Genomic DNA, 22089 nt, shown 5'->3' with positions numbered 1-22089 from the left:
GAAAAACCATGAAAGGAGGAAAGGTTTTCATGACATCAGCCAGTCTCTGATCTCATGTCTAAGCCACGCCAGGAATGTGGATTTCTCCTGACAGGATAGCATGTGTCAAAATTTGGTTGTAGCAATATGCATACACACTTTTTAGGAGGTACAGACCTACATTCTACAGAAAGTTATTGTTCTTTTACTCACCAAGCCACAGGCAAGGCCATTTTGTCCTCAACACAAGACCCTGGCATACTTCCCTGTCATTTCATTAGAGCTGAAATGACCCGTTCTCTTTGAGCAAATGAAAAAAAGGAGGAATGGTAAAATGATGAAAAATGTAAGAAGAATGGGCTGTGAGACTAAAAAGCAGGATTTGGATGAGTGAGTCCGGAAAAAGAGGATGAACAGGAAAAGAGGGGAACAAATATAGAGAAAAAGAAAATCAAGAAAAGGCTGATTTGCTATAGACAGCAAAGAAAGAGAGAGCAAAGACTTTTTTAATGAAGACACCCTGCAGGGTGTAGGAAGAAGGGCTTCACATTAACTTATTTGCACACCAGACACTGGCTAGTAGTTTCAATCCATTGAGTTTTCTCTCTGGCTACACGTTTATTGTTGTAAAATTACACATTATAATTAATTTCACTGATTATTAAAGTGAATGATATTCTGTCTCACTTTGAGAGCTAATGCATGGGTGCAATATGCTGATACACATGCTTTATATTTCTCAACTCTTTCTTAAGGTTTGTTTTGTGTTCCTTGCACATCAGTGGTTAAAAATCAATTGCAAAGATGCAAAGAATACACAGGTACTTACATATGGACCAGCTATGATTGACTACACCTCTAAACAAACCCATAAAAGAGGTTAATGGGAGCTGACAAAAAAAGTAACTGCACCATTACCACAAAATTGAAGTCATATTAGCAACACAGTATGATATAATATAATATAATATAATATAATATAATATAATATAATATAATATAATATAATATAATATAATATAATATAATATAATATAATATAATATAATATAATATAATATAGGGGTGACACAGGGGTGATGCACTAGGTATTGCTGTCGCCTCACAGCAAAAAGGTCGCTGGTTCGAGCCTCAGCTGGGTCAGTTGGCGTTTCTGTGTGGAGTTTACATGTTCTCCCTGTGTTCGTGTGGATTTCCTCCGGGTGCTCCGATTTCCCCCACAGTCCAAAGACACCAGTACAGGTGAATAGGGTAGGCTAAATTGTGCGTAGTGTATGAGTGTGTATGGATGTTTCCCAGAGATGGGTTGCAGCTGGAAGGGCATCCGCTGCGTAAAAAACATGTGCTGGATAAGTTGGTGGATCATTCCGCTGTGGCGACCCCAGATTAATAAAGGGACTAAGCCGAAAAGAAAATTAATGAATGAATCATATAATATAATGGGGGTCATGGTGGCACAGTGGGTAGCATGATCGCCTTACAGCAAGAAGGTTGCTGTTCGAGCCTCGGCTGTGTCGGTTGGCATTTCTGTGTAGAGTTTGCATGTTCTACCGTGTTCGCGTGGGTTTCCTCTGGGTGCTCTGGTTTCCCCCACAAGTCCAAAGACATGTGGTATAGGTGAATTGGGTTGGCTGAATTGTCCGTAGTGTATGAGTGTGAATGAGTGTGTATGGATGTTTCCCAGTAATGGGTTGCAGCAGGAAGGGCGTCTGCTGCTTAAAACATGTGCTGGATCAGTTGGCGATTCATTCTGCTGTGGCGACCCCAGATTATTAAAGGGACTAAGCCAAAAATAAAATGAATAATATAATATAATATAATATAATATAATATAATATAATATAATATAATATAATAAAAATCAATAAAAGCTAAATTAAACTACGTAAAAGTGATTAAATATTTAATTTTTTCAATGAAAACTATAAACAGCTGTCATTTGTAATGACTATTTTTCCTTTCAATGATTGCCATATGCCATCTAAAGGAATGCAAATAATAGGAAAAGAATAGTTAAGGACTATGAAGAGGGATGGAGAGCACAAGAGAGACAGCACCTGTATGATAACTAGCCCCTTGTGATGTTGACTAATTCAATCTAATCGTGGATTACAACACACAATACCGGTGCGTTAAATTCACCAAACCTAAAACTCAAAGGTCATTAATCTTCAACTGATCAATTAATGTGTGATGCTGCTGTATGATTGATGAGGAAAGCTTCGGCAGTGTGCGAGATTCGGTTCGGTTTTGTTCTTTTGTTATGCGTATCAGTAGTGACGCATGCAAGTATGCACGTGTCCACTGCTGGGGGGAATGTCTCTGTGCTTCCTATAAAGCTTCATGAATGTCAAAGCCCAAGGAATCGGGCTCAAGAAAGAAGAGTTCAGCGATGGCATGCACACACACAGAGAAAGAGGAGGGAACACGCAGCCTGTGACAGATGCGATTGCGGTCGCTCTCTCGGGTTTAATATGTAGAACGCGTTGAGAGACAAACGTGTTGCATATGTAGAGTTATGTGGAGCACACACACCAGCTGCTCCAAAACAAAAAACAAAACTCTTCCTGCCCATGTAGAATCAGTGGGTCTTCATTTCCTACATCCTCTATGATTCAACTGCAGTGGGCTATATGGTCCGCTAGTGTTTTTCAGCCAATGATAAACAGTATATGTGACTATTTTCAAATTCATAAGGTTCCTTTTACAGCATCAATGTTGTAATGTAATTAAAATACAATCAATTGAATAGATTTAAGTATTGATTAAGTTGTTCAAGTGTCAGATAAGATGAAAGTGTGTTAAAACTAGCACCATTTGTAGCAGCAGGCTAGTGCAGAAAATTCATTGAAAACACTGGGGTAAAATAATTTTTCAGATTTTGAAGACATGACTGGGAAAAATGGAATTTAATGCAGTGCTTCGTATCTGGTCTGAGACCCACCTTATATCAGGCAGTAAAGATCACTGATTTATAAAGAAATTTAGGATCTTAAACATGGTGATTTTGTAATGGCATGCTTAGGTTGGCTGACTGAAAATTAAAAGTCTGTGTGCATATTGCCTATTCAGATGCAGGAAAAAGAATCCTAATGATGCAGATGCTGTTGTAGTGCCACATAAGCTTTGATACTTCACAAAGGCATGAGAAGTGTGTCAATATAAAACAGATGTAAAACTTTTTTTTTTCTCTATGAAGCGCAGAGTCTGTTTCTGATATAGTATGGTTGGCTGGTTTTATTGGGGGTAATGACTGTTTGTGAAGGGGAGCTGAGAGGACTGAGGGACTATTTTTTTGTTTGCCCTCCCTGGCCTGGTTGGCAGCATGTGCACGTGAAGACTATAAAGTTGCCACTGTCTGCCCATTAGTCCAATTTTATGAGTCAAACAGGAAATAATTCTGCTTTGCAGGAGAGCAAGTCTAGCCTGGGCTTTCTGAACACATATGTGTGGCCTTTCTTGGCTTAACAAGACGCTAGTTTCCAAATGTCATCTATATTTATATTTGAAAATTATCTAAACAAAAGCAGAAATACTACAAAACGCCAGTTGCCAGTTGTTTCATAGCAGTGGAGAAAGGTTTTCCTATTCAGCTTGTCCTTTCTATCAAAATTTTAGTTCAGGTTTTAGTAAAAAATAATTGTGTTTAACACTTTTGTATATTTATCAAGTTTTTAATAAAAGGTTTTTATTATTTCAAGTAAAACTACACAAACATGATAAATATGTGTTTAACTAAGTAACATAAAATACAATTAAGTCATTTATATACACTTTATATCAGTTAATTCTTATTTTAAGCAGCCAAAACTGAATTTGGTCTTTTGATTTTATTTAACAGCAATAGCCCCCGTTTTTAAGGTTTTTTATAGGTAATTAATGATATTTCATCCCCATGAATACCCAAAACATGTAATTAGGTGCAGCAGTATTGGTACATACATAACCTATAGTACGTTAGCCTTCTTGATATTAAACTGAAACAAACTGGCATTCCTTGAATTAGCATGTATTGTTAAAAGGATAGTCACGGGTTGGCATTCTATTTTTAAAAAAAGTGTTTCGCATTGTTCTGTTCTATCAAATCGAGTGTAATTTGATTGAACTGTGCCTAGGAGGGGGCTGGGAAAGGACTTCTGCAGAGCGAGCCAATCATACTGCTCTGAACTATCAAAGTGGCATTAATAAGTCTTGATCACAACACTGATCAGACTGAGTGGCTACTTAAACCCCCCCTGCACACATGCGCACAGCCCTCAAAAAAAATCTTATTAGGTCACGCAAACACTTACATGCCTTATGGGAATACATATTAGTCAATCCAAAAAGAAAAATGACAAATGAAGACTTAATGAAAATCTAAGACCAACGGGATTGCAGTTTCTTTTTTTTTTTTTCTTTTTTTATTATACTAAGCTGATGAATCAAATTCAAAAATCTAATTTTTCCAGAAATCAAAAGTGGCTTATTTTAGGTCTACTGACTATTATAAATAAATACCATAAAAATATCATAAATGCTAAATATAAATATTTAATTTGTTTAACACATTGAAGAAACCAAAATAAATATGCACTAAAAACTGAATTAAAACTTTAATTTGAGTTTTTATTTCAAGTTTCAGTATTAACGTTGTATGAAATTGTCTACTTTGTGACCGGGAGTTCTCAGCTCCTTTGAAAATGTTTTTGTATGTTCAGCACATGCTATCCAGGTGGCTAATGAGAGCAAGGTGCAAACTCACCAGAGATTAGTCAACATGTCATTAACAAGCTGTGAACAGAAAACTGACAGCCCTTTTACTTTGCACTTTCCACCTCCTGTTCTTTACAGAGCTCGAAAAGGACAACATGGGAGGTCAACCATTGCCTACATTTTGTTTATCATCTTTCAGTTGTTGTCAGTGAATGCGTCGGGAGGTCAGTGTTTTGTATCCACAGGTGCTAACCCCAGGTTCTGCCACAACAAGAGCAGGACACAAGGACCGGGAGACAGGAGGCCACAGTCAGACCGCCACAAAAGACAGACACACCTAATTAATAGTGCATGGGGCTTGCTTTGTCCCTCAGAGTGCTGTCTCCTGTTGTCCGTTGGGGGTTTTTAGGGGCAATGAGGTATAGAGAGGCATCTAATGTTTTGGGGGGGAACTGTCCAGAAAGGGTGGTCTGCTTTGGGCGCACATGCCTCATGCCCAGTCAAGCTGCACAATGAGAAAACAGATCCACTAGTCGATAAATGTTGTCGAAGACATGTGGATGATTAGGAGAAAAGAGAGAAGGAGATGCTTTTCACTAAGTAGGGTCATAAATGCACACACACGCTCATTGGGATTGGTGCATGCTAGAGGTGACTGGATAATGAGTTTTCCATCCAGGGGTCTGATTACTTCAAAGCGGTCACCTGCATTTTCTTAACTAATTAAACAGGATCACCCTGAGTCTTGCACTGTGTTTTACAGACCCCCTGCCAAATCCAAGAGACCAAAATCAACTCATTTTGACATATTCTCTGGAGACACAAACAAAGGCTGTTTCTCAATTTCAAGAACGCAGAGAATGGACTTGCATTCTTGTGGTGACTGTTATTGCCAAGTTACCTTGGAAGAACAAACTCAGAAGACCCGAGAACAGAGAACGTGTCCTGTGAGAATTGGGATGCTGCGTGCTTCCTGACGGTCACATGAACTTCAATGACTTCTGGGACTTCTAAAATGAGTTTGGTGCTCGAGTCTGCATCGGTGCATCCTGGATATCAAGAACACATCTAGGAACTTTCATGTATCCTCCGTTCTTGCGGTCTTGAGTTTTGGAGCTGAACTTTGGCAGCTGATGATGGCGTTACACAAGAACACGAGGACACAAGATCGCTGAAGAACGCATTTTAAGAAACAGCGAAAGTGTTCACCTGTAGGATATCTGTGTTAACTATAAAAAAAATGCAGCACTACCTGAAACAAAAAGGAGACAAATTTATTAGAAATGTTGCTAATGTGTTTTGGCTTAAAGGCTTTCCTTTGTCATTTTAAAGCTGAAATGTGTTGGCAACATTTTCAAATAAAATTGTCTCCTTTGTCTTCTTGTTACAAGTAGTGCTGGAATCTCCTTTTTTCCCTAGTTTGCATTTTCTTCCATGTGCCTTGTATAGTGGTTTAGTTGCTCCAGATCCATGGCTCCCATCATGCATTTTTTGTTTTTAAAAGATGTCTAATAGACGTCTAAACATAGTCGTCTTGGCTAAAACAAGGCTAAATTTGCGCTGTCAGTGAAAATTTAATAGACATCTAAGAATAGGCCAAAATTAGACAAGTCATTAAATAAACAGAAATGAATGACTACACATAAAAAGTCTGTCTAATTTGTTTATTTGACAACTAGTCTACTTTTGGGCTATTCTTAGATGTCTATTAGATTTTCACTGACAGCCCAAGTTTAGCTTTGTTTTAGCCAAGTTGTCTATATTTAGATATGAGACGTCGATTAAACACAAAATTGTTTGCTGGGCTCTCTCACAATGGTGGATGGTGCATTTTAAATGAGAAGAGAAACCTGTGGAATGTCTGCATCCTCAGCATAATACAAGAGTACTGTATGTGTACAGTCAGATTCCTCTAACCACATTTTTGGGTTAACAGACATCCACAATTTTAGTATAAAGTACAAAGCCATTTTATAGACCAGTATCTCTGTAAGACCACAGATGCTGATCAAAAATAATTGTTTCTAGTGTGCAGATAGTACATGTGTTTGTGCATGCCACCACAAAGCATACTTTAAAAGCTAAGCATACTGGTGTACTAACAAACTAAGCGTTCAGATTAAAACTGAAAGATAGTGTGTGCCTAAGTGATGAGCTATTAAACTATTACTCAACACAAATTAACAAAAAAAAAAACACTTAATATTTTGAATGAGTGCAGGTACAGCTAGCTGTTTAAGATTTAATGAAAGGTTAATGGGTGCCACGAAGAATGCTTGAACCTTTTTAATCAGCATGATTATATCCACACTTGACAGAATAACAGCCAAGTTTAATTTAATGGCTATTTGAGCATCAATGTTACAGATGCAAGACTTAGCCAAAGCTCTCTCAATAATCGAACACACAAATAGGCTTCTGGTCAGGACAAAAGTACAGTAATGGAGCCATGTATCTTACAAACAGTCAAATAAATATTCCCCATAAAAACACACTTTTGCACATCTGATAGACAGGGTTTCTATAGGTTTCATAAAGTCAAATTTAAGACTTTTTAAGACACTTTTAAGACCATAAAGAATGAAATTTGAGACTTATACAGGGTTACAATTTTTTCTAATGGCCCAGTATTATCATTAGGAATCAAGTAATTGTTTTTATTTTTTTTTCCCCTGATTAGGACATTTAATTTGGGGAATTTGCTGTAAAAATGTCTAACAGCTGTTGTGAACTGTATCTCTTTGCAATAAAAAACTTAAATATAAAAAATAAGGTTTTATTGAGATGTGTTGTTGGTCATTAGATGGATATCAGCTCAAATTGAGTAGCTTTACTTGGACAAAGCAAAATTAAGACCCGTTTAAAACAATTTAAGACCTACAACACAATATGTCAGTAAATTTAAGAATTTTTAAGGCCAGAAATTTAGGTTTTGAAATTTAAGACATTTTAAGACCCCACAGAAACCCTGGATAGACTTCCAATGACCAATTGCAGTAGAGTGTGCAGATACTAACAGGGTTTCATGTGATGACACTTTAATAGATATTTCATTTGCAGATTACTGATTTACAAGTGTTAACCAAATGACCAGTGTGAGATTTATTATAGTACAATAAAGTAACTACTGAATGTCACAAGTTCCTTCAGAAGTCATTATAATATGCGGAACATATTCAGCATATTCCGGTTGACCTTAAATTGTTTGGTCTTAAAGCAAGCACATCTTCCATATCACTTTCACAGTTTTATATTACATCACTCTACAGGATACTTTAAGAAGCCAACACACCAACACACACAAAGGTTGAAACGTCCTGTGGGCTGGAAAATGAGTAAAGATACACTGATGTCATTCTTGTCACCCACTGAACTAAGAAGAACTGAATGGCAGAATACTATGAGTCTGCATGCAGATCATCCATCCTCAAAACATGCTCTGGGGGCAAAGCCGAAGTAATCCACTTCCATAATGATCTGACTAACAAGGTGTAGAGTTAGACCGAGATAATGGATGGCATAAACCCCCTGATGTGGCCATTTGCCCGGGGCACCAAACTCCAATCTGTGTGAGAAATGTTGGTCAATACCACACGCTGAGAGGAAACTCTATTAAAAACACTGCAGTTCACACACTTACAGCCCGAGTTTCCTCTCGCATACACACTTTACCAGCGCATGAATGAACAAGATTGAAGAGAGACAGAAAAAAGGGGGTGGAGATTGAGTGAAGTGTACGCAACTCTCCAAAGATACCCAAAGTGCTCCATTCAAAAGTGTTTTGAGTTGGTCCTTCAATTCTGTTGCAGCAGAAATGCAAGCCTTGACAAGTTCTTCAAGACTAAAACAAACTTCCTGTGCACTGCTAAAAGTACCAGACATCAGTCTTTGTACCACAAATCACTGCAGATTTAAGCACTCCTACCTCTCCATGGCTATATCCATTTTCCTGCTCGGCTAAGACGCCGGTGGTCCCATGACCGGAGCACGGAGCAGCGGCGGTCATCCTTTTCTCTCCCTCTCACTGAGAATGACAAAGTAACTAGGAGAGGGAGCCAGTGGCGCCCACTCTCCTCCTCTCCCCACCTCCCTGCTATTCACAGGCAAATGCAAGTCTAAATACCAGATGGGTCTGCCCCAGCAACTTCACTAAAGGGGGGGAGACAGCAAAGAGGGAAGGGGGATGGGACAGGAGGGTGTCTGTCAACAATACTATAAAGCCCCTCACCAGAAAGGGCAAAGCAAAGACGGCGAAGCGATGCCTGAAACTTGGCACGGTGGTGTTAACTGGACCTTGTGAACCCACATGCAGACAGAATGAAAAATCCGGAGAGGTGATGAGAAGGGTAAAGTGAGGCACAGCTGATGATTTAGAAGCACACACATTTTCACTAATGCTGTGACAAGAGGAAATGACGTATTACAGTATGAGCATAGCTTATAGTTCTGGTAATTTATGAACAATGGGGTCAAAAGTATATGTTTAACTGGTTCCGAATACGTAGCACTTTTGTAAATTGTACTGTAATCCTGCCTAAATTCAAGCTAGAGTTGGATTAGAGGAAAGACAGCAGCAGAAGGCGTGTGGGGAAAGAGCTCATTCCTTGGAGACACAGTATCAATAACTTAATCAATACCCAACCGCTCTCAGTATGCTTCACAGATATATTATTCCAGAATAACAACTGCTGCATGCGTCACTGCTGGATTTGCTCAAATGATAAATTATACTCTCTTTTATCTAACTGATGCAATTCTAAACATTTAATTGCTGGTGTTTTCAGAGTTATTACTGTTAATAAACTATGAATTTGAATATGAAGCAAAAATAAAATATAAAAATTGCAGGAAAAACAAAACTTTTTTGTTATTAAATTGTTGCCTTTGTACACTGCACTGTAAGAAATGCAGTGACAAAAATTCAAGACAACAAATATGTTATGCTGCTTTAACTTAATCAGGTTTCAACTACATTTTTAAGTTATAAAATGTTTAACTTGATATTTTTAGTCAGTTTGATTGATGAAAGTTGAGATGACTAGAAAAGTTAATTTGAGTCAACGTAAAATTTAAGGCAGACAGATTCTTTTTACATTACATAAAGATTCTTACAAAATTGTAAAACATCAAGAAAACTAAAACTAAAACCTGATATAAAATTTTAATAAATACTACAATATCACACAGACAATGCTAAAATGACATGATGAGAATACAACAAGTTGGAGAGAAAGACCTTAATTGTCAAAGTAATTTAACAAATGAAAAACCCATTTATTACACATTTACATTCACTGTGAGAGGGCATAAATATGTCAATCCTCTCCTCTCAGCAGAAACCAGCTGTGTGTTAATTCAGTTCTTTACTGAAAATGCTGTGTTGTTGTATATTAATTATAATGACAACATGGAGATGCCATTTCCTTCTGACTTACAATGTCTTAGGCTTAAACCTCTTTAGTACAAAAGAGGAAATGAGCTTCTTAATAGACACCTTACACACTAATAAGAGTGCCTGAATGGATTTACAAAATATTGCATGGTGTAACTCATAAAAATCTATGCTGACAATTAACTAGCCCCAAACTGGCTTAAAAAGCATTACAGTCAATAGATCCAGTCAGAACATCACTTTGTCCTCATCCTGCCATCAAACCCCATCTCAGTGATTCCTCAGTCTCTGTGCTCTTCCACACACACAGACCATCTGGAGGAGAAAGGACTGGGTCTCACACACTGGAGTCCAGTGTCTCTGTGCCTCAGGCAGTATCACAGGGCTGATGCTCACAGCTTCACTGTCACTTTCTGCACTGATGGCTGCTGTGATTGCCTGCAGGGCTCTGATGCAGACAATAGATTGTCAATATTATGTTTGTCACCCAATGTGTGTCAGTGAGCTTACACAGTGCCCGGTAAGGTCAGACCAAATTAATTCATTCCCTGACTCATTTCAGATGTTTATTTTGAAGTGAAAGCTTTCAGGTCACACGAAAGTGAAATGGAGCAATAATTTGGGTTGAACTTTATATGTTTAGAAATGTATTTTATTTAGAAAGGCTGCATAAAACTACAGTTAAGACATGTAAAATGTTATATAAAACATAAAAAAAGATTGTTTTTTTATTTAAACTTAGCATTTATTAACTTGGTTGCCAAAACATATTAAGCAACACCATACTGATAATAAAAATTAAAGTTTGAGCAAATTTTATACTTACTTCTGAAGGATCATGTGATACTAAATAGAAGACTACTAAAAATTCAGCTTAGACTGTAATACAAATATTGTGACTGTACACTAATAAAACAAACGCAGCTTTGTTGAGCATTTCAAAATCTTACCGACACCTAATTTTTGGATAATAGTATATGCACGTCATGATTTTACCAAGTACAATGTGATCCTGGATTAACATCTATGTAATCCATACCTATTCCCTACCCCAAAAGCCAACCATAATTGCACATTACTCCCAAAATCAGAGGGGAATAATAGTTGGATAACATAATGTAGAAATGCATAAATCTAACAGTAAGCCTAAATGTAACATAAACGGTAAACGTATCCCTTACTTCTGATTGGCTGATTAGAATGTTGTTCCAGAATCAACATAGATGTTAATCCAGAAACATGTCCTACTTTGTGAAATCAGGTTGGCAGACAGTGTACATTTCCAAGCAAAACTTCAATTCACATTAACTACAGAAAACCTGCTAGAGATTCTGCAATGTCTCTAGCAGTCATTACTGCAATTCCACTTTTCCATGTATTTAGAACCTCTGATTCATTTGTTAGTCCTTCAGGTTCGTTCAGCCTCAGCTGTCATACCACACATTGTGTTTGATGACCACAATCCACACTGGCCACTTCATCAGCTGTGCTTGGAGCGGTTGCTGAGCAGCACACTTAAACAGTCACTTTCTAAATCTGGGATGAGCCAGTCTGTCATCGAAGACAAATCAAGCTTAGGAATCAAACGTATGAAAATGAATTCACGGGAACGGGTGTGAAAGAACAGGTGGTGTGAACAAGCATTCGTGCAAAACCAGTTCGATGCAGCCACCAGTGAGCTCCACAAGTGTCATCATGCATCTTAACACAACGCCACAAAGACCCTCCAGTCCTAAAGGCCGAAGAGGATAAACATGTGAGCTGTGAGAAGCATCTAGGAATAGGAAGTTGTATGTAAACGAATCCAGCTTTGATTCATTCACAAATACATTGACAACATTTGTCAATATGCCAACATACAGCAGGGGATGAAGTCGCCATGCCAACAGATCAAGGGGTCTGTGTGTGGATGGCCTAATGAGTCAGGAAGAGCACTATGATTATGCTAATGCTAAAATCTGATAGCGGTCAGCCAACATAACCATCTGTCCCTGCTGAGGCTCTTGGGGGAAACACTGAAGACAGACCGAAGCCTTCAAGACTCTCCCAGTGCCACTATAGAGGAAAAACACAATGGTCTGATCACAAAGACAATCGTGCGTGTGTGTTTGTTTGTTTGCCTGACATCACTGACAGTGAGTGACTTCCATGATAGATTCTGCTTTAGAAACACTGTACTCTTTCCAGAGGAACTCATGGACAAATTACATGAACCTGTCCTGCATATCTATCACTCAGAGCTACTCAAAATGGTTTTGAATTCAGTATATCTGCTATTTGTAAAAGGTTTTATCATTATTTAATAAAACTAAAAAAATTGTGGGTATAGGATATAAGTTAATTACTTAAAATTCTCTCTGACAAGGTATTATCACACTACTCTTTTTTGTTAAAGACATTTTATTCAGATTGTAGGTTGTTTTAAAACACTAAACACTAGAGGACAGATCGTGTCAGTTTAACATTATGTCTAAAGCTGGGGGTCATGACCCCCACCAGGGGTCGCCAATGCTACTTAGAAGGTCACTAAGCCTACTTAATTATGATGAAACCAAATTTAGGCTAAACTTAATAAAAATGTAATTTTATCAGTTTTTGACAACTGAAAAATGTTTACAATATAAAAACCCAAGAAGCATATAGAAAGGATAAGAAAAAGTAGTACTGAGAGAATAAAAAATAAAAGCTCTACTGCAAAAAAAGGAAGAAAACGTAACAAAGACACGTATAAGTGAAATAACAAATGCATGGAAAACAGCTAATGCATGTTTAATCCCAAGTGATGAAACTTCACTGGTGATTAAATTAATCACAAATTAATGGATTTATTCATTAAGATAACAACTGTGAACAATTAACACACCTTATAATTATAAATCAGTACTGGTGTGTCGAGTAATCTCCCATTATTCACCAAACCAGTTCAAATTTTTCTAGTATCGAGAATATATCAAGTAGAGCCTCAAAAACTTCTCATAATTTACCTGCAAACATGTAGAAATCATATACGGTATGACTTCCTTTCTTATTTGAAACTAAACTAAATGGGGTACAAACATCTTGTGTTTTATGAAGAGAGAAAAAAATAGCTATGTACATTAAATGACAACTCATTTTTGGATAAATTATTCCTATAATAACTCATTCAGAAGTTTGATAACCAACAACTAATTACTAATAATCAAAAAAATTGTCTAAAACATATCTTTATAAAAATATCTCTCTTTAAAAACATCTGTTAAAAAACACACTGCAGCATAATTATAAATATAATACAGCTTTAGGCCACTTAAGCTCAATACCTGGAGTCAAATGATTTCTGATGTTGGATGTCAACAAAAAAAAAGAAAATAATAACAATACAAAAAAGTACAAAGTAAATGTAGTTGCAGAAAGAAAAAGAAAGAAAGAAAGAAAGAAAAAAGAAAGAAAGAAAAAAAGAAAAAAGAAAGAAAAAAAGAAAAAAGAAAGAAAAAAGAGAAAAAAAAGAAGAAAGAAAGAAAAAAGGAAATAAAGAAATAAAGAAGAAAAAAGAAAAAAGAAAGAAAAAAAGAAAGAAAAAGGAAAAAAAAAAGAAAAAAGAAATAAAGAAAGAAAAAAAGAAAAAAGAAAGAAAGAAAAAAGGAAATAAAGAAATAAAGAAGAAAAAAGAAAAAAGAAAGAAAAAAAAGAAAGAAAAAAGGAAAAAGAAAGAAAAAGAAATAAAGAAAGAAAAAAAGAAAAAAGAAAGAAAGAAAGAAAGAAAAAAAGAAAAAGAAAGAAAAAGAAATAAAGAAAGAAAAGAAGAAAGAAAAGAAAGAAAGAAAGAAAGAAAGAAAAAAGAAAAAAAAGAAAGAAAAAAGAAAGAAAAAGAAAGAAAGAAAGAAAGAAAGAAAAAGAAAGAAAGAAAAAGAAGAAAGAAAAAAAGAAAAAAGAAAAAGAAAGAAAGAAAGAAAGAAAGAAAGAAAGAAAGAAAGAAAGAGAAAGAACAGAGAAGAGTCATGTATATGATTATGATCAATACTGAGCCCATACCTTGTCAAAGAACTCATAGAGTTGAACAGTCTTGTCGATTTTATCCCTGGTGTCCTCCACCCGCTGGGAGAAATCCCGCAGATGCACCCAGAATGAACGTACTTTCACCTCGTACACTTGCAGCTCTGCAGAGGAGACGTCTTCCCACTTCTCTAAACGCTTGAGGAGAGCTTCACCACTCTTGCAGTGCTCCTGAACACACACACACACCTCGAATTACACACTGAACTGGTATGAAAGCAGAGGGAGCGACTGAGGTGACTACATTTAAACAGCGACAACCGCTCTTGAAGCTCATGTTGACACAATTAATGAATGTTTGACTCCCGCAGTAAAATATCACCTCTCAGTCCAAATAAAACTATTATGGGCCATTTGTTAAGAAAATCTGATGATGCAAATGCTGATAAAAGCCGTCTGCAAAAAGTGTAATAAGAGTTTACGTACATATGCAGCTGTGTAAAATTCTCTGAAGACGCTCTGCTTATGATGCAACTGCTCCAAGGAATCCTCCAGCTCGCTCAGCGTCTGCAGACGAGACTCTCCCACCTCTTCTATCCACTGACTGACCTACATACACACACAATCAACATATTACATACAATCAGTTGTATAGACAACATATACGTCAGTTATTCCTGCAACAGCCCATCATTATTCTGAGCAAATGACTCATGACGTATTTATGCGTTTTGTTCTCATGACAGTTGGATTTGGCAGTAGACTGAAACGTGAGCACACAAACACATCAATCACATGGATGTCATATCATACAGATGCTGTGGTGCTAAATTACACTTTCTCATGATAAGTGTATGTGTGTGTGTGTGTGTGTGTGTGTGTGTGTGTGTGTGTGTGTGTGTGTGTGTGGCTAATCAGTTTCTCAGCAACTTCCATTATATCCACACCAACAGGATTTTTTTTCCTGTCGTTCTGCCTGCTGGGCACTTATGTCCATTAAAACAATTAGATGAATAAATCACCAGGACAGTGTTCAGATAAGTGAGGCTGTTTGTGAGTCCATGTGCACGCACACAGCAGTTCAGTACAGTATTCACTATTTTTCAAGTTTTAAACAAAAAAAAGGCTTAAAAGGCTTAAAAAAACACAAACTCATAGATATGCAGCATAATCTACAGTTCAGAGAATACTTTGCAAATACAAATCAATGCAAATCCTTTTTTTCGGCTTGTCTAATACATTTATTAAAGTTACATTTATTTAAACAAACCATGGATAGTTTATTTAGAATTTATACTACATTTTTTTCTTACTTTTTTGTTTTTCTTCTATATACAGTATGTGATTTTTGTTTTGTGTTGTAATATGTTCTGGCCAAGTCATTATTGTCCAAGACAATTTTCTAAGAAATGGGACAATTATACATTATACAAACAAACAAAAGTATTTTCATATTCATTTTTTTTTTATTTTGTCACCAATTAATTTATAGGTAAAAAGTAAAATCTTATATTCAAAAGGGTTCATTAAAATAATCAGATTAATTACATTTGATGGTGTGATGATGTATTTTACTTAATTATTGAATTATTATACATCTTTGAAGATAAATAAATTTTTATATATTGTTCTTTGATATTCAATTAAATTATTATTTATTAAATTGTTTATTTTTTTCCCCCAATTTCTGTATAACGGAGAGAAGATTATTTCAGCACATTTCTAATCATAATAGTTTTAATAACTCATCTCTAATAACTGATTTATTTTATCTTTGCCATGATGACAGTAAATAATATTTGACTAAATATTTTTCATGACACTTCTATACAGCTTTAAGTGACATTTAAAGGCTTAACTAGGTTAATTAGGTTAACTAGGCAGGTTAGGGTAATTAGGCAAGTTATTGTATAATAATGGTTTGTTCTGTAGACTATCGAAAAAAACTGCTTAAAGGGGCTAATAATTTTGACCCTAAAATGAATTTTATAAATTATAAACTGCTTTCGTTCTAGCCGAAATAAAACAAATAAGACTTTCTCCAGAAGAAAAAATATTATCAGACATACTCTGAACATTTCCTTGCTCTGTTAGACATAATTTGGAAATATTTAAAAATCAAAGGGGGGCTAATAATTCTGACCTCAACTGCATATATATTAAATAAAAAAAAACTGTTTAAAAGTCCACATTAAACCTGCAATTGATCTATTTTTAAAGGAAGTATGAGACATGAAGTTACTTAAAAACAGACCATGAAACATTAATTATAGACAATAATATTATAGTATGAGTTTCAGATGCAGCTCATAAAGTTACAGTCAACAGTGGTAACGCTTTAACTAATCTTAACTAATGGACCATTATTCTAATGTATATACTAATATTGATTAAGTATGACTAATCTAGCAAAGCTATTAACATCCACGGTTGTGCTTATTAGTGGTCAACGCACTTTGAGCGAGCATGAAGTAACATTATTTAACTTAAATAACATTAACCAACATTAACAAAGATGAATAAATATCACAATAAATGTATTACTAATTGTTTGTTCATGTTAGTAAATACACTAACTAACATTAACTAATGGACCATTATTTTAAAGTGTTACCTCATTGGTCAACAGAGTTCTAGATTTAAACGTTGGTCCTCACCTCTTTGAATCCCTCCTCCAGGCTCTTAAACTCCATGATGAATTCCAGTTCCTGTGTGCATTTATTGGACAGCATCACCAGCCTGTGAACCAGCTCGTCCACTTGGTTATACAAACGGCCAGCACTTTCAATGGCATCTCTAAAACACACACCAACATGGTTGGCTTAGAATATTAAATTCAATCTACAAATTGTCTTGTCCCTGAGAGAAACTCCAAGCAACTGAGCGGTGAAGAAGAAAAAACACTGACTGCAGGACTCGAATCTCATTGGCTAAGACGTTTTGTTACAACAGTCATCTCATTGGCTAAAACAGAATGTATTGATTGGACGAGGCATTTTGAGATTGAATGTAACTGGATGTGCAAGTTTGTTCGAGTCATCAGTCATTTGGCAAAGGAAGACAGTATGGATCAGTGTTTGTGTGTGTGTATGTGTGTTGATGAGAAAGAAAAACACTATAAATGAGTGAAAACTATATGAGAAGTCATTGACTGTATGTTCTGATGTTTGCGCATGTAGAATATCATGAAAAGATGTATTGTTTCACCACATAATTGTGAGTTTACATGAATAAAGATGCATTTTTCTGTGCATCTTTATACGTTTATGAATGGGCAGTGGTGTGATGCACACTGTGCACAGCAGCAGAGCTTGATGTCTACTGGATGACTTCACCACTGCTGTAGTTCACTTACACAATACTGTATTGTGTTCTAGTCAAACATTTCCACATTTCCCCTCAACGATATGCCAACTTATTTACTCAAAAAGTCACCACTCTCTGACACACACACAACACCAGTGTCAATATTAACATGCAGAACTATTTTTTGAGGAGTGCCACATTCCCATTTCAACTAACAAAAGACTTATCAATGCAAGAAAGACTTATTACAGCAGGCAGACATGTGGCACATGCATAACAACACAGCTATACTTAACTGTGCCCCCTGCTGTTACATACTTGTATATGCAAAATTAAAATCACATGGCTCCATGATACATTTTGTATGCACTAGTTTTCTATTGGCTTTCAATGTGTGGAAAAGAGTGAGTTACTTGATTCAAAAAGTCATTGAAAACTGAATTTAAATTTAGGTGAACTGTCCCTTTAAGGTATCAGTTGATGTAAGTGTGGTGTTGGAAAGAATTTGAGTGTTACACACAATGAGAGGCATGTGGGGCAAATCGGTGACCTCAAAGTCAGTCCAAAACCCACCAATTATTCACAGCACACACCCAGAGCAAACACAGGTTATCACAGCAGGCAGGAGATATCAAAGACATTCTGGGAAGAGTGACCGAGAGAGATAAAAGTCGAAGATAGATTATAAACAATTAAAAGCCTTTACTACACTGTAAAAAATCTTATGTGCTATTTACAAAAAAAAATTGTGGTAACACTATTGCACGTATTATTTTTAAGTAAATTTCAAGACTTGATTTTTTTAGCAAAAACCACTTGAATGAATCATGTGAAAATTACTAAATGTTTTGAGTGATAAATGAAGATTTTAATATTATTAGCGGAATGTGCTTTTATAATTTAAGCAAATCCACCACCATTTACTCATATTCATTTTTTTTAACGAAAACCACTTGAAAGAATCATGTGAAAATTACTAGTTTTTTTAAGTGATAGATGATGATTTTAATATTATTAGTGGAATGTGCTTTTATAATATATGCAAATAAATCACCATTTACTCAAATTTATTACTGAAAATTACTCATTCATAAAATGTAAAATATATAATGTATAATGAAAAACATACACAATACATTTAGGCCAAATATCATTTTATTACATGTTACACTGATAACAAAATGGTACAATATGTTAAACAAATCTATATAAAATTTACAGCAATGCTAATCTCTGATAAAAATTCCTTTATCCATGTCATGGAAAAAACTGACCTGTCAACTTTCCTTTGTAGGAATAGTCACATTTTAGACAATATTTGACAGAATTTGTGTATTGCAAACTTATTATTCGTTTCTTTGTAAGTGATTTTAATTTGTGGAATATTTGTATAAATCCAGTTCAGCGATTCTAGATTTTCCAGGCTAGCCATGACTCACTTATCCTCCAAGACAATGCAGAAGTCCTCATGGTTGGTCATCCCTCTGACAGACAGCAATTCTCTGTGCATTCCCACACTGTAAAATAAACATTACGTTTATTATATTGAAATTATGCAGTTGTACATTTCAAATGTTTAAGGTTTACTAAAACACATTAAGGAAATATATTAATGAAATAAACCATTTCTTTTTATATCTGTGAACAGTAATTCTTCATAATGTTTGAGTAGATGTTGCTGACTGACACAAATACACAAGTATTTTGACTTATAATGGACAGGGTGTTTAAATGTATACTAGTGTACAGACATTTATAAAAACATACCATGTTTATACAAGGAATAGTGCATTCAACAGTGTAATGCTTGAGCTATATATTTTTTTGTAAGCATGCAAAAATATAAAATGCAGTTTTCGGAAGATCATAAATATCTGAAACAGTTTGAGACACTTACATTGCACTCCTGGATGAGCTCTTCCTCTTATTCATACAGATAGACCAGCAACAGAGGACGACATCTCTCGTTTCATCCCTGATTTAATGTGAGGTCTGATGCAAAAAAGTGTAGAAATTAGTAATAATAATAATAATAATAATAATAATAATAATAATAATAATACACAAATAACATTATTAAAAATACCTGATGTATGGCAGCCATTCTCTTTATCAAAATCTGCCTCAATAAACTGCTCCTCTTTAGTGGGAAAACACTGCGAAAGTTTTCTTCATTAAACTGAAAAATGAAGCAAACAAATATTAGTATTAATGTACAGTATTATATATATAAACAGTTCATTACATTACATCAGCAATGCTGTAAAAGGAACCTTATGAAATGGAAAAGCACTAGCTGTACATAAACCCCATTGAATAGCTAGCTAACTTAGCTTAGCTTAGCTTAGATTTACCACTTAACAAGCTCACTGTTGTTCGTCTGCTTAACTGTTGCCTGATCATTGCTGTTAAATATTACAATGCAAATAATTTGTTCAACTTCATTATATAATTCAGAATGAACATTGAAGCAAATCAATTTCAAATAGGAATGGGTGGTTAAAACTACCCGTGTATCCCTATATACATCATATGGCAAAAACTAAGCTCCTGAACAAGTTTGAACAGCATGTGTCTTTCCTGAAAGAGCTTAGGTTATTTAAGACAATAAAATGATAAACTGTTAATGCTTACCTCTTAACATGCTCGCTGTTGATCTGCTCCTTCAAAATGTCGTCTGATCACTGCCGTTGTTGAGATTCAAATGCAAACATCTCAATCAAATCCACATAATTGAGTGAATTTTCTTAAAATAAACGTGAAGCCATCTTTCCTCAATTTTATTAGCTTAACTGGTTTCTCAAATTAAGCTTAGTAATTGCACTAGTTTGCTTAAAAAAATAAGTAAAATTTAAATCTTAGTTATATTAGCGAAATCTCCTTAATATTTTATAATAAATCCAGAATATCAATTTTTTAAAGAAAATATGCTCATTATTTTTAATGACCTCATTAATTTTTTTAATGAAAATTACAAGCCTCAAGATTCATTTTTTACAGTGTACCAGCTCAGTGAAGCATTCAGTCATAGTAATGTGGATTACAGGTCCATGAAATTAAAATAAAGTTTTTTTAAAGTAGTTTCAGTCTGTTAAGATATCTATTAGCTAGTGTGCTCCAAAACAGTGACAAAATTCACATTTAGAAAATATAAAACTGATATAAACATCCAAAGCTTGCAGCTTGTCCCTTGAGTCTAAATGGATGAACGATTTTATCCACGTGACCTCAAACTTCAGTTTCTCATTAAATCTTGACCAATCAAATGCTCTCTAGTATCTGACATGACCCGCCCCCTTCAAGATGTTTCTCATTTGTTTTTCATTTAATGAGCTTGAGCTCAACAGCTCTCACTGGCAGAGCTGTGATAAAAACGAAACGCCATTGGCTGTTTTTTTTAAAGGGGAGGAGCTACCCACTTTATGTGACCTTTAATCAAATTTGGTAGAAAAAAGTAAGAACAAACTTGATAAAAAAAAAACAATGTGATTGAGTTCTGAGTCTCTATTTTCCAAATGTAATAATAATGATAGACAAAAATAATCACTAATAAATAAAGCAATTAACAATAATCATTATTAAATGTTAAATAATAATTAATTTCTAATTATTATTAATAATTAATCTGTCTATCTATTACTATATATTATTACTTTATATTATACTGTTGGACAAGGACTAGTGAGAAGAGAGAGAAAAAGCAGTAACAAGATTAAAACTTCTTACTGATATCCATTAGGGAAAAACACAGACAAACCAGCCACCTATAGGACCACCGGTGATCTTTAAAAAAGTCAGTAAAAGACCAAGAGGTCAAAGTTCGTTTTTGGGATCAAAAGAAAGTGTTAAAAAGACAACGTCTAGACTGAAAAGGATTATGTGTGAGGGAAGAAGTCAGTGCCACTAACACAGAAAAGGGCACAAAAAGGCCGGATTTGTTGACTTATTGTTGAGCACTTTAGACTCAGTCACACCTGTGAGATTCAGTCCTTTGTGTGTCTGTCAGCATTCAGGAGATGAGTTTCTGTGTGAGCAACCCCAGACAGCTAAGGTCTCATTCTGTCCTTTGTTAGAGACCAACTGAGCTACTTCAAGATCATGCGTAGACTTTAAATAATAACTTCACCAGATATGAAAGATTTAAGGAGATGACAAGACTAGAAATTTGGTAACAGGTTTAGATAAGCTGATTCAAATATCAGATTTACTCTTTAGTGATACCTAAATCCAAACTTCAAGCTAAAATAAATCACCTTAAACTTCAAACTAAACAAGTTGTGTTCATCAAATTTACACACTTTTGTCCATCATAATTGAGTTTTATTTAAGTCAAAATTTTCTGCATTTTCTGCATTTATAGCAAGCATTTTGAGAGTGGTGAATTCACAAGTCAGCCCAATTTTGGTGTGTGTGTCCATGTCCATAATTTAGAGACACTGGTTCACAGAAATTTCTCCTCTTAACATGTAGCTCAATAATAACAAGCAAAACATCAAACCTTAAAAATCTTAATAAGGATATTAATAATATTTAACCTCTATGCAATCTCAGGTCTGAGAACCCAACATTTCCATTTGATAAAAAGAGAGGGCAACAAAATTTTCCTCACTGCTTAAAGATTTATTTATTTATTAAATTTAGCATTTTTTACTTAATGTATTTACTCACACATTTTGGACTTACTGAGCAACGTTTCTGTGCATGACACATTTTAGTATGAAGAAAACAAACAAAAAAAAACT

The 22089-nt window shown here is 35.2% G+C and overlaps 1 protein-coding gene and 1 long non-coding RNA gene across 4 annotated transcripts in view; both read right to left on the bottom strand.

Moving 5' to 3' along the window:
- Positions 1-22089, bottom strand: part of plekhg4 (pleckstrin homology domain containing, family G (with RhoGef domain) member 4) — an 89172-nt gene that overhangs the window by 16729 nt on the left and 50354 nt on the right. For all 3 annotated transcript variants that reach the window (XM_056461752.1, XM_056461753.1, XM_056461754.1), the window contains exons 11-13: positions 16699-16837; positions 14528-14650; positions 14081-14272 (exon numbers count right to left, since the gene is read on the bottom strand). In XM_056461752.1, the coding sequence (XP_056317727.1) occupies positions 14081-14272; positions 14528-14650; positions 16699-16837 (454 nt within the window). The remainder of the gene's footprint in view (positions 1-14080; positions 14273-14527; positions 14651-16698; positions 16838-22089) is intronic.
- Positions 18485-20216, bottom strand: LOC130232074 (uncharacterized). Its single transcript, XR_008838086.1, has 4 exons — positions 19982-20216; positions 19434-19526; positions 19245-19339; positions 18485-18864 (listed from the first exon to the last, which is right to left on the bottom strand). It is a non-coding gene; the product is annotated as an uncharacterized LOC130232074 (long non-coding RNA).

Source organism: Danio aesculapii, chromosome 7 (genome assembly GCF_903798145.1).
Source record: "Danio aesculapii chromosome 7, fDanAes4.1, whole genome shotgun sequence".
Classification (NCBI taxonomy): domain Eukaryota; kingdom Metazoa; phylum Chordata; class Actinopteri; order Cypriniformes; family Danionidae; genus Danio; species Danio aesculapii.
This window is presented reverse-complemented; position numbering and strand designations above follow the sequence as displayed.